Source organism: Anopheles coustani, chromosome 2 (genome assembly GCF_943734705.1).
Source record: "Anopheles coustani chromosome 2, idAnoCousDA_361_x.2, whole genome shotgun sequence".
Taxonomy (NCBI): Eukaryota; Metazoa; Arthropoda; class Insecta; order Diptera; family Culicidae; genus Anopheles; species Anopheles coustani.
The window spans coordinates 64,576,069-64,589,538 of record NC_071289.1 but is presented as its reverse complement, the minus strand read 5'-3'; the positions used below and the strand labels follow the sequence as shown (position 1 = coordinate 64,589,538).

Genomic DNA, 13,470 nt, shown 5'->3' with positions numbered 1-13,470 from the left:
TGTTGCTCTCGATTGCTTTCATCGAATTTTCCTTGTGCTTCGTGTGCGGAGGAAAAACGTAAGCAAATGGGTCGCCCGGCCGGTGATGGAAATGGTGATTTCAGGTGATTGGATTAAATTGAGGCCCTTCCCTTGAGAGACGGTACCAAGGATGTACAAGAGTGTGAGCATTTTTACACCTTTTTTCACCATCAGCATGGGTGGATACCATACCCAAAGCACGCGCGCGACCGGAACGGATTCTGGTTGGATCGGATCCAAATTGAATCAAAGCCTCGTCCAAACCAAAGACTATGTGGTGATAATTACATACCATTGAACCAGGTATCCACTGAAAGGGGAGGAAGGTGCTGGAGGATGCAATTACGGTATAATATCGTGGTGGTCAGATTGATTTTCATGTCATTTCTTTTATAGAGAATCGACTGATTCTTAAGAACGTGCCGGCTCGTTACAGCGAATGAAGGAAAAAATAATTAAAATGATACATATTGTACTCTTGTTTACACCAATCAGCGACGAAATCGTAACAAAATCGTACAACTTCCACTGAACAGCGTAATGGAGATTCAAATGGATTCTTTCGGGAAAACACAGTTTTGCATTTCCAGGAAAACCAGCGGAGAAACAGGATCAAACCATCGCGTGCTGATGGGACGGTAATTTCTCATCCGCCTTCCGTAAATCACAACGTAAACAAGTGCCGGAACTTTTGTGCTGCTAACAAGTGCGCGTGAAAAAAGCCGCTCGTCATCTCCCGGAACCGCCAACCAAACCCCACAGCTCGCCTTGGCGGAGGATTTTCTTCTGCCTAACGAACCAACAATTTCGCCTAAATGAATATCAGCACAATTTCTCAGAACCACCGGCATATTGGCAGCTTCCGGCGGGGCAAGAGTGAGTGAGGCCCGAAACTTAAACTTGGCCCCGGGAAATGAACTCGAAGAATGTTACGGAACCTCATTAGGATGTTTTTTTCAGAGCGGTTCAGAGGGTAGAGCGGAGATTCTGAAAAATCATCCATCGGTAAGCGGTACGACACAAAATCGTCCACGACGTTCCCTTGCCAAGGGATTCTGGAGGCGGTGGACCAGGAGAGGAGGGGGTGGAGGGATTCCTGACAGGAACTAAATGGTACAAACATTACTTGCCGAATTATACAAAAGTTCCGTGATTTGGACGACTTGGAATTTGATAATGCAGCAGTTCTTATGAAATGTTTAAGCTCCTTTGTAAGCCACGGTGAAAAGACATTCTATAACGCATGTATTAAAGCTGTGGTGTTTTACATAATAGAACACAAATATGAAAATTATGTATGAAATAATAAAGGATTAAAAATAAAAAATAAAATTACCCATAATTTACTGAATTTTGTCAGTTTAAATTTGCTCTTAAGTGCAGATTATCGAGCGGAAAATGTACAGTGCATTAAAGGTGACGTAGTTTTGACGGCTTGCTACCACATCGAATTTTTCGGCTCCGACCACCGAGCGCGGTCCCATTTTACACGCCGCAGAGAAAATATTTCGCGTAGAATTTTGTGTCAGATGTTCTGCATTCTGCAATGTAGGAATTGCACAAGCACGTGGCATGGTTGCGTTCCCAGAAGCTGAAATGGTAGGTCGAGTGTGAGTTCAGCTCGCTGGCTTGGACCGCTTTACATGCAAACAGGGGGGGATGTGCGGGTGGTTAGGAATACCAGGCAAAGGAGGAGGAGAATGTCGAACTTTCCAAAGAACAACTCAACCCTCGGGGGGAAAAGGGCAACCAAGTGGAACGAGCGTGGCAAGCATGTCTTGGGAAATTCGTGCAAAATCTCGACCCCGGCATTCATTCCGTCTGCTGCACTGCGTCATAATCGCAAGCATCTCTGAAGTGGTATTGTGCTTGCAGGGCAGGAAACACACCCGACCCCAGGGGGGGGGGGGGGGGGGGGGGGGCGAGTGGGTCTTTTGTGCAAAGAATGGATACCGTGTGCGCCGGTACAACGTTGGCAGTTGTAAGGAAATTGTCTATAGTTAAATGTAAACCCACAATCATTATGCTGCACATAATAGACTCCGAAGTGGTGCTCAAAGGTGGACAAAAAGAATAGGAGATCCTTCACAAAAGTGGCTCGGGAAGAGGATTCCAACGAACGACGATAAACAACTCAACGTTTTAAATTTGATCTTTTCAAATTCCTTCTAATGAGAAAAAAAATCAGAAAAGCTAACGCAAAGTATGTTTAATCTATTGTTTATACCTCTTTTTTCACGATCCGTAAAAATTGTTTCATTGTAATAAGGTAAGATAACATTTCCCGAAAGGGAAACGAATCATGGGGCGCAAAGTTTTGCTCTCTTCCACGGAAATCAACGACGGAAATCATTCGCGTCACGACATCGTCGCGTGTACGCCCCACCTTCCCTCCTTCCATCGTAGGGAGGAAAAACGTACGAAAAATAGCCCACCACGTGGCACGCGGTACAAAGGAACACAGCGCGACAGCCGGCATTGGAAATGTCGTGGTGAATTAATTAGGTGCTAAAATATCGTGACACGTTCGGCGCGCGAAGGATAAACGCCTCAGCGGCTCGGGCGGTTCGATCGGTGTGTGAGGGGAAGTTTTCGATTTGCTCGCTAATTTGAATAAAATATTCACAACCGCTCAAGTGAGGTGTAAATACAACAGACAAACTTACACACACACACACCTGGTGGAAATGATTACTTCGCCGTAAGATGAGGACGACTCAAGACGCGTAAAATCATCGCTCGCAATTACGGATGGCCCCGGCTGGTTTGTATAGTGCAGTCCTCGGGCAGCATGCCAGCTAAGGCGCTCATTCAATCTGCTACGGAGAGAGAGGGGGGGGGGGGGAAAGGAAGCAAAACTTTTCCCCAAATGAATTCTATTGATCGTTGCGGCAAACTAATACGCCTAGAGGGACCGCACTTGGGAGGAAATGTTTTGCCCCACGTGCCTATGACGTGCCATGGTCCACGGTTTATTTAAATTGTTTTCCACAAGAAGCCAGACGAAGGAGTCTGTTTGGTGTGTTTTTCACAAAATGTCTATAGTTTTCGAAAGTTTTCTGAAAAAACCCGAAGCAGAAAAACAACAGCAGCCTTCCAAAGTATTCCAAAAACTCGGTAATAGGTGTTAGTGAAGCAACCGAGAAAGAGAGAGAACTTTCCAATTTCCTTCCTCCCCATGGCAGAAAGAAAACGGAGGAACTTTGCAGGTTTTGGGCCGGGTATGTGTCCGAGAAAAACTTCACCGAACCGTAAAACCACCGTTTGGATAAGTTTTGATTTTATGCTTATTCATAATATTTTCCATAGTGATCCATTTCCCTCCGAGGCTGGGGCTTGGGAGACAATGGGCGCCGGGCACTTACACAATGCGCACGAGTTACAAAGCACTCCCAAAGGGGCTTCCGCTAGCTAGCCGGAAGTTGTCCAGAAAAGCTTACGCCCACCAGTTTCTTTGCTCATCAATATTCATGGCCACGGCGGGCACCAGTCAAGGAAAGCCACCAACCAAACCGCTCGGGGAAGGTACGCAAGAAGTTTTCCATTTGCCCGAACAGTGATCTTCCTAATCCCTTTTGCCACTCCTCGGGGTGTCCTCCCCCCCTCCCCCTAGCGATTTCTAATAGGGCGCTACAGAGTTGTCGGCTAAGCAAGCGGGGTTCGCAATGCTACCTTTGGTTTTAATAAATTAAGATATTCAATTTACGATCATTCTGCCGCAGCCGAAGTGTTGATTGAATTTGATGGCGTTCTATTATGCGCACAAATGATTCCCACCCCCTCGAAGGTCGCGGACGACAATACTTTTCGGCGGGAAAAGAGACAAAAAAACAAAATTGAACACATAAACCTGGTGGATGAACGAGTGGTACTTAGTCAAGTAAGGACGAAGTTAAAATTAATTTATGATCGAACTGGAACTTTAAACTGCCTACACGGAAAACAATCTTCTGCGGTCTGTCTGTTGACAGACTGCTCAGATCAAAGTGAAAGTCAACAACAGAACATGAATACTGCATGCTTCAACAAGTTTACCGTACCTTGCGTGACCAAACTTGGAAGCAATTTATTTAAAAGGCCTACTAAAACCGGAATAAATTTTCTCATAACCTTTTAACTTTAAATTAAATTATATTTAATTTGCAGGGTTTGTTGGAAAGCATTACAACTAGAGTTTGTTGATCGGGAACAGTTTGAATCGAACCTAAAGGAAAGAAAAACATTTTAATACAGACTTTAGCAATTTATTCGATAGAAGTTGTGGAAGTTGAGTGAATTTAGCTTGGCTTAACTTATACTGGAATTTATGTTTACCTGATCTCTTATCTTTAAGTTATGTAAAACAGATCACAAAATAGAACACGCGTTTTCATAAAAACAGGGTTTGTTTACGATCGAAGATAGTTTGAATCGTACATAGTTTGAAACTCCAAAACGATTCGGTAAAAGTTGTTGAAGTTATCTGGTCCTTTTCTTTTGCTGCAGCAAAACTCTGGAGAGCACAAAAAAGGGCATTCCATGTTTTGAAACACTTTTGCACGTACTGCTCCGGTTCGTTGGCGAGGATTTTCACCGGGTGTTGATCAGTTTAGGGTGAAATGATTGATAAAAAATAGCAGATATCGGAAGAAAAAACAGGGAAAGCGTGAATGAATAGGAAACAAAAGCGAAGAATATATAAAAAAAGAGTATGCGATGGTGCCAATTTGTAAGAATTTGCATTCGATCGAACAGAAACTGAGCGCAACGAACGGTATCGAATTGATTTTGTGCCTGCTTTTGTTGTTTGCATTTGATGACGATTCGTATGCGAGGGTGAGGCAAAATCATTCCGATTTTCGGGCAACGGTACCGGAGGTTAGTGAGATCGTTTGAAGAGCATGCACAACAAGTTGCCTCAATCCCAACCGTTCGTGGCACTATAACGCTGTGGATTGGAAACGAAATGGCAACATGAATAATTACTTGCTGGACCTGTCTCGAGTCGTCTTTTTGAATGGTGCAAAAGAGAAATTTATGTTATGTTCAACTTTCACAGACTCTTTCCGATTCGGTGAGGCGAAAAATACCTAGGAAAAAGTTGAGTTTGTTAGCATAGCAAGTGACCAGGGTGATAACAGTAATTTATCAGAAGTTCACAGGCGGGGCTCAAAAATTGTGTACTTAAAAAAGTTAGCTTGGACCGAGTTTGCCGCATTAACTGGTACGGTAAGAATTGTGGATTTGAGGCAAACATTTTCAACATCATTTTTATGAGGCTTATTAATGAACCGACCAAAGCATAATTTAGTGTACCCTAAGGTTCTTTGGGGAATTACTACACATGTTCATATTTGAAGAAAAAAATTGCCACATCTCAAACATACCCATTTTTTACCCTTTCTCTTCTGTTAAATTTTCTTTTTTCCTTCATGTGAGATTTAGCTCGCATGAACGTAAATTGTCATTAAAAGAACCCTTTTGACAAAATGGACACCATTGTCGTTAGCGTATTCAAAACAGAAACTAGGTTGTTCTATATTCATAACATATTAAATCACTCACGGTGAGAGTATTTTGAACTTTTAACATATAACACTCTGGCATCAATCGTATGCAATTGTAAGTTTGTGCTTGAGCCCAAGCTCGGAGCATTTGTGATGTGAAGGTTAAATTGATAACCTCACGTCACTTTGCAGACATCCGTGGGCCAAACCCTCACCAGTTCTTCGTTTCAATCCGTCAACCGACAAAGTGATGCTAAGATGAAAAAGCTTCCCCGTCATGGCGCAGACAGTGATTCTTGACGATCGTTTCCGTCGTTCTTCCGACGCGCTATGTTCTTCGGTCGCGTAGGGATTTTCTTTCATATCGGCAAACACGCCCACCGCCGCCAGCTTTTCCCGGCACATCCGTCACATCCGGTGCTGGTAAGCCTGTTCTAGTGTACAATTTTAAGCTGCACGAAGCGAGCCAAAGTAGATAAGGTTCTTCCCTACACCTGGTGAGCCTCTTCCCACCTTGCCGAGGAACCGGGCAAATAATGCCGGAGAGCTAGGGCATCCACTTTCGACACCTCGTTTATTTCTGCTGGCGACGACGGAAAAAATTACCCATTCCGTGCCACTCGTGTCTGGCCCTCCTTGCTGCCGCCCGTCTGTGAAAGGTTTACACCTTTGCGCTTTTGGGAACCGTGCGAATGAAGGATACGACCGGCAAACCGGCGCTTTGAACAGTCGTTCGTCTTAGCTTCAGCGAGCTTTTGCCGGTTTTGATGAATAGCGCCGTGTTGTCGATTGGCTAATTTTACGCCTTCTAATGAATTGTGTAGGCAAGAAAGGCTCTTTAGGGATGGAAGCGGGAAAAAGTTTGGAGAAATAACTGGGTTATGGCACGAGGACAAGAATAACAAAGATAAGATTTGTTGCTAGAAGAGGCTTTGATGGTTTATACAAAAAGGTTACATTATAGGTGAAGTTTTTATAACTCTTTTCGAACAGTTTGAATTCTTACTGGCAAACTTGAAATGCTACTTTTTTTAAAAGTATTTCAGACAACCATCTAGGTTTTGTTAAAGGGTTCAATGAATATTTGATTTGATTTGATCAAAATATAAATAGTTTTTTATAATAAATTTAAGATTGTGGAAAAACAAGAGATCGATATTTATTAAAATAGGATTGAACCAACAACCTCATTTGGGATTAATAGTTGTCCCATTTGTCAGCCTTCCGGGCCGGCGATACCGGAGAACCTTGAAGCTATTTGATCCCAAGGACCCTCGCTCGGCGGAGGGCGCGTCGGCAAACGGGCGGATTCTAATTGCGCGAAAGGTCAAAGCAACGCCCATCCTTAATTCCATATTCGGAGTCCCGCGGTATGGTGGACGGGATAATCAAACCGTAAACGAGTAAAACGACGGGTTGGCCAACCCGGTTGGGACATTCTTGCCAGCGCCATTGATAAAGGAGGATCCCGGGACCGTTCCATCCTTCATCGCTCCCTTCCCGCTTCACCCTTGGTCCGCACCTTTATCACCCGACCATGATTGGCCATTATTATCCTCTGCCCAAAGATTTGACTCCCCGGGCACGGTTCCTCGTCCGACGGGGAACGGTTGGGGGCTGAAACTTTAAACGACAAGATTCATTGGCAGGCACGCGATGGCAGATTTATGGGCGACCATTCGGCATTTCCTCCGATGTCCCCGGCATTTCCTCCTAATCCGACCCGGCGGGCAGCAATCGACGTAGCGATTGAAACTGAACAATCGTGCGCGTTCGTTTCGAGCACCGACTTTAATCCTATCCGCGTGGGGCGAAGAGATTTACGTCGTCGTAGCGAGTGAATTGAAAGCGATCTCGAATATCCCAATCAATTTTAATACCACTCGGTGACGAGCATCTTCCGGCAGGGATGACGAACTGTGTTTAAAAATTCCTATTTTGATAAAATAGGAAAATCCTCTCAGGAAATAATTCAGAAAAGACAAGACAGAGTTCAAAAACATTAATTTTGCAAGAAAATCTTGTATCATTATTTCCAACCGTTGAGTAACGGTTTGCCATCACTGACAAAACACAGCGACAACTACAGCCATTTTGCCGCCACTGAGAATGATTTGAGCATCGAAAATATTCTCACACCTCGCACCAATGGCGGCTGCCAGGTGCTCATAATTTCCATCTGATTTGGCCCAATTCAATTACGATGCCCATCCCCCCCGATGCTCGTCACGTTCTCGCAACCAAGAGCGCCGAAGTGATATCGTTAGCTTGGACGATAAACGTGGTGGCCACCTGGTGGCCGCCCCGTGGACGGAAATAAGCCGGAAATAAAATTTGTTTTCCTCGAGAAGATTTACCAGCCAGATGGTGCTGCTGATGCTGGTGGCGGAGGTGGTTTGGTTGCGTTTGGGTTGGGCGGGAAGAAATTTGAAAAGACCAAAAACCACCCAGTGTATCCCAGTGGCCATCGATACTCACCCCATCCGGATGGAACCGTGAGGCGGACGGTGTGGACGGCGAGCAGAACTCCTGCAGCACGGTCTGGAGCTTTTTCGTTGAGTCTTCAAAGGGAGAGAGAAGCAAAAGTCGATGCGAACCGTAAGCGAGCTGTTTTCTTTCCCCCTGCCGATGGATGTTTGCCGAGATGTTGTGAACTTACATGAGGCCAAATCTTGCAGCTGCTGGAACTCGCTGGGCGATAGCTTTTCCCATTTGTGTATGTTGGAAGCCATTGTTGATGGGGGTTTCGCTGCTGTTTGTCGCTGCTTGTGGCTCGCCGGATGGTTGTGAATGTTTTGGTCTGCGGTGCCCTGGACAGAAAGGAAGAAGGAAAACGAAACTCGGTTACAGCGTGTTCAAAGGGAAAGTGTTTGGAAAAAGTGGCTGACTATAACAAATTTTATTGACATTTGCATTTAAAAAAATAGACAATGATAAGAAATAAATTAACCAAGATAATTGAATGAAGTAAATTTTATTGTAAAGTTAAATTTTTTAATGCTTTCAAAAAATACTCCGATGGTCAGTAAAGCGGCCTGACGGTCCTTGGCCGAAACATTAGCCATTGCCGACAAAACCAGTCATGTATGGATGTGGCTAGCAGTGTTGGGTGTATTAATTACATTTGACCGATTCAACTTCTCCGAAGATCTTCTATGGTGAGGTATATTTAAAACTATGGATTGTACTCTTTATGATATTTTCCGATAAAGTTACTAAATTCCGGAAGGCATTTCATACTATACATTTCTCCATATGTCGGAATTCTTGACAGCAAGAACAGCGGCTTTGAGCATAGCCTTCTCACTGATTTTCAGCCCCGATATATGGGAGTTAAGAGTCTTCAAAACATTTGAAATATACTGTAACATGCTTCAACATAAAGAACCAGGTTTGTTTTATATTTTGTCGCTGCTACTCTCAAATAAGCTACAACATCCGTTAACGTTGTTGTGATTTTACAAAAACATGTTTGACAGAAACTTAGAGCCGTTTTGTTTGAGTAACTGGCCTCGATCGACACATCTATGATACATAACAATGTCCATTTTTTTTCGAAGTTTTTATTAACTATAAGCCCAGTTGATGCGGCCTTCTGGCCCAAAGAACGGAATGGGTGAGTGCCTTTTTTTCTTTTTTCTGCCAGTCGTTACGGCATCTGTTGGCTTATAAATGATTTTTTTAACCTTTCTCCATAAGTGACCAAATAGTCAAAAATCCAAATCAGCTGAGTTCAGCCACAGGAAATATCTCACAACATCAAACAAGTTCGTTCCACGATACACTGTCAAACTTGTTCTGAATTTTAAAGAAATGCTACTTTTTATTTTTCTTTCAACAGAAACTTGCTATGGTTTTCCGTTTTTGCATGAAAAGTCGTTAAAATATGTCTATTTTTTTAATGCAAACGTTAGTTGCATTGGGTTTTTGTGATTTTCTTAAAGATTAATAGATTTTCACAAAGTTGTGAATGCTTTCAAGGAACAAGAACTTACATTAATCAAAAATTCAAAATTTGTACCTTCCATTATACTTCTTGTTTTGAGTAAACAATCCGTTTTTCCAAAGTCATCAAATAGAAGTTATCCATCGGTACGATGAAAATTAGAAAGTAGTTGAAGGAAAATTTCTTACCATTCGCTCGATTCGATCGGATCGAGAAAGCATCAACCAAAAGTCGAGCGATGATGTGATAAATATTTGTCAAGTCATCTAATCTGCGCTTTTGCAATTTTCGCGTCGGAATGGAATGAATTTGATCGCAATCAGCGGATGCAAACGGATTCCAATGGATGCCGTAAGTGCAGCGAATCGTTGCGATGATATCACTGACAAAGTGCAATGTAAGAAGGAGTTTCCAATTTCGTGGTCGCACCGAGCAGAAGCGCTTGGCCGTGGCAGGGCAGGATTCGGAACGCTTTGTGTACCCGGTGGATGCACTTATCTGTAATTTCCTATTTCCCCTCCGTACGTTCATCTCGCTCCACTATCACCACCACCACCACCACCACCTGTTCCATCAGACGAGGGTGTTTGGGTGGAATAGCTACCAACTATGCTCGTGCAGGTTCGAATCGATTTATATTTACACTGTGATTGATTGCCCGTACGTCGTCGGGCCGCTCTTATCCGGGGGGTTTGCTGTAAAATATGGTATCACGAGGCTAACATTAGCGGGCGCTTCCACTGTCCAGGGCCATTTAGGGCCGATTCGATGGTTGGAGGTTGGCTGAGTTCGCAGAAATGGTAGCCTGCGCCAGGGATTACATGTCACTCTCCCAATCAGCAACTTTCGGGCACGAGCTTTTCCAACGAATTGCGCCCTTTTCTATGGAATACCATTGCGATAATCCCATACGCAACTCTCGTAATCATAACATGAAGCAAGTGAAGCGTACCTTCCGGAGATAAAATCCTTTCCATGGCTTAGTATGGGGAGAATTCAAAATGTTGGCATGTGTTGGGGGAAGTTTTTGGTGTCATGACTTCTCTTTTCAAATAAATAAAGCTCATCACACTATTCCACTGTCCTGCTGCCATTTTCAAATGAGCAATAGAGAGGTGACAATTGTATTTTTGATGAGTATCACTTTAACTTGTTAAACTTGAATCTAGTTCAAATCGTTCGTGTAAGTTACAAACTTGACTGTGCTTCCAGGTTACGCCGCAACACAGGAGGAGCTCAAATACTTCCACGCCGCGACGGTGACGAGTGAAGCAAATCAGTACCAGGTGGCAAAAGCTAAGCGGCCACGATCAATACTCAAACGTAACGTCAACGGCCACCTTTTCCCCTTCCATCAGTTGGCAGGGCCAAGCGTGGAGGAGCAAACTTCCTCGAAAGTCATGCTATTTATAGCACCCGTCAGATCATCTCGTTCCAACCCTTCTACCAGCATACCCCCTCCGTTTCAAGTGCTAGAAATGAAAAGCCTAGCCATTACGCCGCCACAGAGCAGAAACCGACCGGCTTATCGTGGGACCGGGAGGCCAGGCGGCGGGGGGGGTTTTTGCTAATCTTTCGTGCCCGTCTATTTTGGGAAAACATTTCCATTCATCTTCCTTGTGCACGGTGGCAGTGGCGGAAGTTGACTAGGAAACCCGGTTTCGAGGAGCACGAAGGGAGCAAAGTGTACACACGCTGATGAGAGGAAAAGCAATGACTCATCATGATTTCCATTTTGCTTCGTTTCAGAAGAAGATAATTCAATTTCGTAAAATGGCCAGATCTAACTTTCGTTCCTCAGTTGCTGGTTTGGGGTACTTAATCGATTTCTTTACGAGGGTTATAGAAAAACCGACATGTGTGTTTGTGGGTGGTGAATATTATTTTCGGAGAAAAACAATCATCGTATTGGCTTGGGGTTTGATTAACAAGTATAGAGGAACATTTCGTCGAGTTTTATTTCGCTGATGAGATGCTGCACTTCAAAAGTATAGAATACACCTCTCCACATTCACAAGACACAAAAATGCGTTTCCACCAAAAGGCATTCAAAGGCCAGGAATCATGTGTTCCTACCTCCGGCAGTGTTTACGGCTTCAGCTGACGGACGGATGAAAACCATTTTCCACCGATTTTTCAATTTCCGCCTCCTTCGAGTGCCTCCATTTGGTGGCTTCGTCGTTTGTTGCCGAAGGGATGGAACAAATATCTACCGGAGCGATTGAGCAGTTCGCTCGAATGATGATGATTGAATCCGTTTCGGTTTCGTCGAGCGCAAGCTACTAACGAGCATAAACCCTCGCAAATGACGGGATCCCATCAGAGCGGGTAGTCTGTTATTTGCTGGTAACAATGAAACTGCCCGAGTCCTAGCGGTTCTTAGTGGAAAAGTCGGTGGCACTTTCGTTGACGCGGTTTTGTGGCAATTCCGAGCTGCACGAGGGCAAAATTATTATGTTTCCGACGCAACCAGCCGTACGTGCGTTACATTAAAGATCCGTTCGTTAAGCTAATTATTTGTTTCCCACAGCAAATTGATTTTTTAACCATTAGAAAACAGGCCATCGTTTGAGGAAACTGCGGTGCCGGTGATACATATATTCCATAGCTTTTCCATGCTCAGGTCATTGTCAGCACAAATACTACTTATTAGGCAACATGAAAGGAAATACTCTGCATTCCACTCACAAAGTGTCCCCGCGCCAGTTTCGCATTAGCATAAAGTGACAGCGATGCTCGCTCGCATTCCGCCTAACAAATGGCACGAAACATCAAACGTGACCTGCATGCGAGAAACGGTTCGTTCGAATAGGGACACGCCGCCGAACAGCACAGATGTAAGTCTGTGGCAAGAGTGGCTATCCGTTTGACAGCTGAAGGCGCACTTCATTTGCGCAAATTGGTCTGATCGAGTGAGGGCCGCCCCACCCCCTTCGCACACCGTGAGACGTTGTTGTTAATGAACTTTTTAATCAGCCCGAACGATGGGTATCAATTATTGTAAATAAATCATGCCACGTGACACACGCGGTACGCACACACTGCCATTGGTGGTGAAGAAAGTGGTCACAATGGTATAGCAGTCGGGATGAATTAATCGCCGCGGTGAAAGCAGGCTCCGTGCAAGACATTCATCAACAACCCAAAACGGATCGTGGGCCAAGCCGTTGGAGTGCCGTTAAGAGATAGGGCAGAGCTTCACGAGGCATGGCAGAAAATTGCTCTGCGGTCGGAATGTAAATGAGCGGTGAAAAGTTTTCGCCCAACAGCGACCAGGCGCCTCCATCGGCGAAAGCGAAACGACCGCAACAGGACCGAAAGACCGAGCCCCGATAGGGCAATATTCATTTTCCGGTAATCGGTTCAACGCTGGCGCGCCGGTGCCCGTTCGTTTCGAACCGGGGCGAGGAGTGTCCCCTTCGGGTCATATTTCAAGGGGCCCGTAAATTGACAAGTTCACCATCGGGTTTCTCGCTCGGACGTGCTGCCGCCGCCTTCGGACAAAACCCCAATTCATCCTTCTGGAACACGACTGTTTGCTTTCGTTTTCAATTTTTCCCTTTCTCGTTTCTGTCCGGTATATTTTTCTCTCACTTTCAGCCGGTTTGAGAAATGTATGTAGCATCAAACCAGGTCCGTTTCCACGACCATGAGCGAGCCATGGTGCCAATCCTTCAACATCCTCGTAAAGTTGTTGCTTGAATGCTCGCTTCTTTGTTGAGCTTCATGAAATGGGTTATGATCGTGCGAGGATGAAGAGGAGCCTCAGCATCGTTTGCCCTAGTTTTACGACAGTTGTTGCTGCACGGCCAGCCTTATCTCGGTGGCTTTGGTCGATTTAGCGCCAAATGACGTTGTTACCACGGAGAATCACCGCATGTTCGATAACCGATGGTTGAGCTGGTGGTGTATTGATACTATTTTCAGGGTGGGTTTTTTACTGTTGATGGAGTCATTTTGTTTTAGGACAACTACTTAACTTTTAGTTCAGCTTCAAAATGATTGAACGCAATGACT

At 44.6% G+C, this 13,470-nt stretch overlaps 1 protein-coding gene across 6 annotated transcripts in view; it reads right to left on the bottom strand.

Annotated features, from left to right (window-relative positions):
- Positions 1-13,470, bottom strand: part of LOC131263845 (diacylglycerol kinase 1) — an 83,522-nt gene that overhangs the window by 35,611 nt on the left and 34,441 nt on the right. For all 6 annotated transcript variants that reach the window (XM_058266109.1, XM_058266111.1, XM_058266112.1 and 3 more), the window contains exons 3-4: positions 8,167-8,317; positions 7,986-8,068 (exon numbers count right to left, since the gene is read on the bottom strand). In XM_058266109.1, coding sequence (XP_058122092.1) covers positions 7,986-8,068; positions 8,167-8,239 — 156 coding nt within the window. In that variant the 5' untranslated portion in view covers positions 8,240-8,317. The remainder of the gene's footprint in view (positions 1-7,985; positions 8,069-8,166; positions 8,318-13,470) is intronic.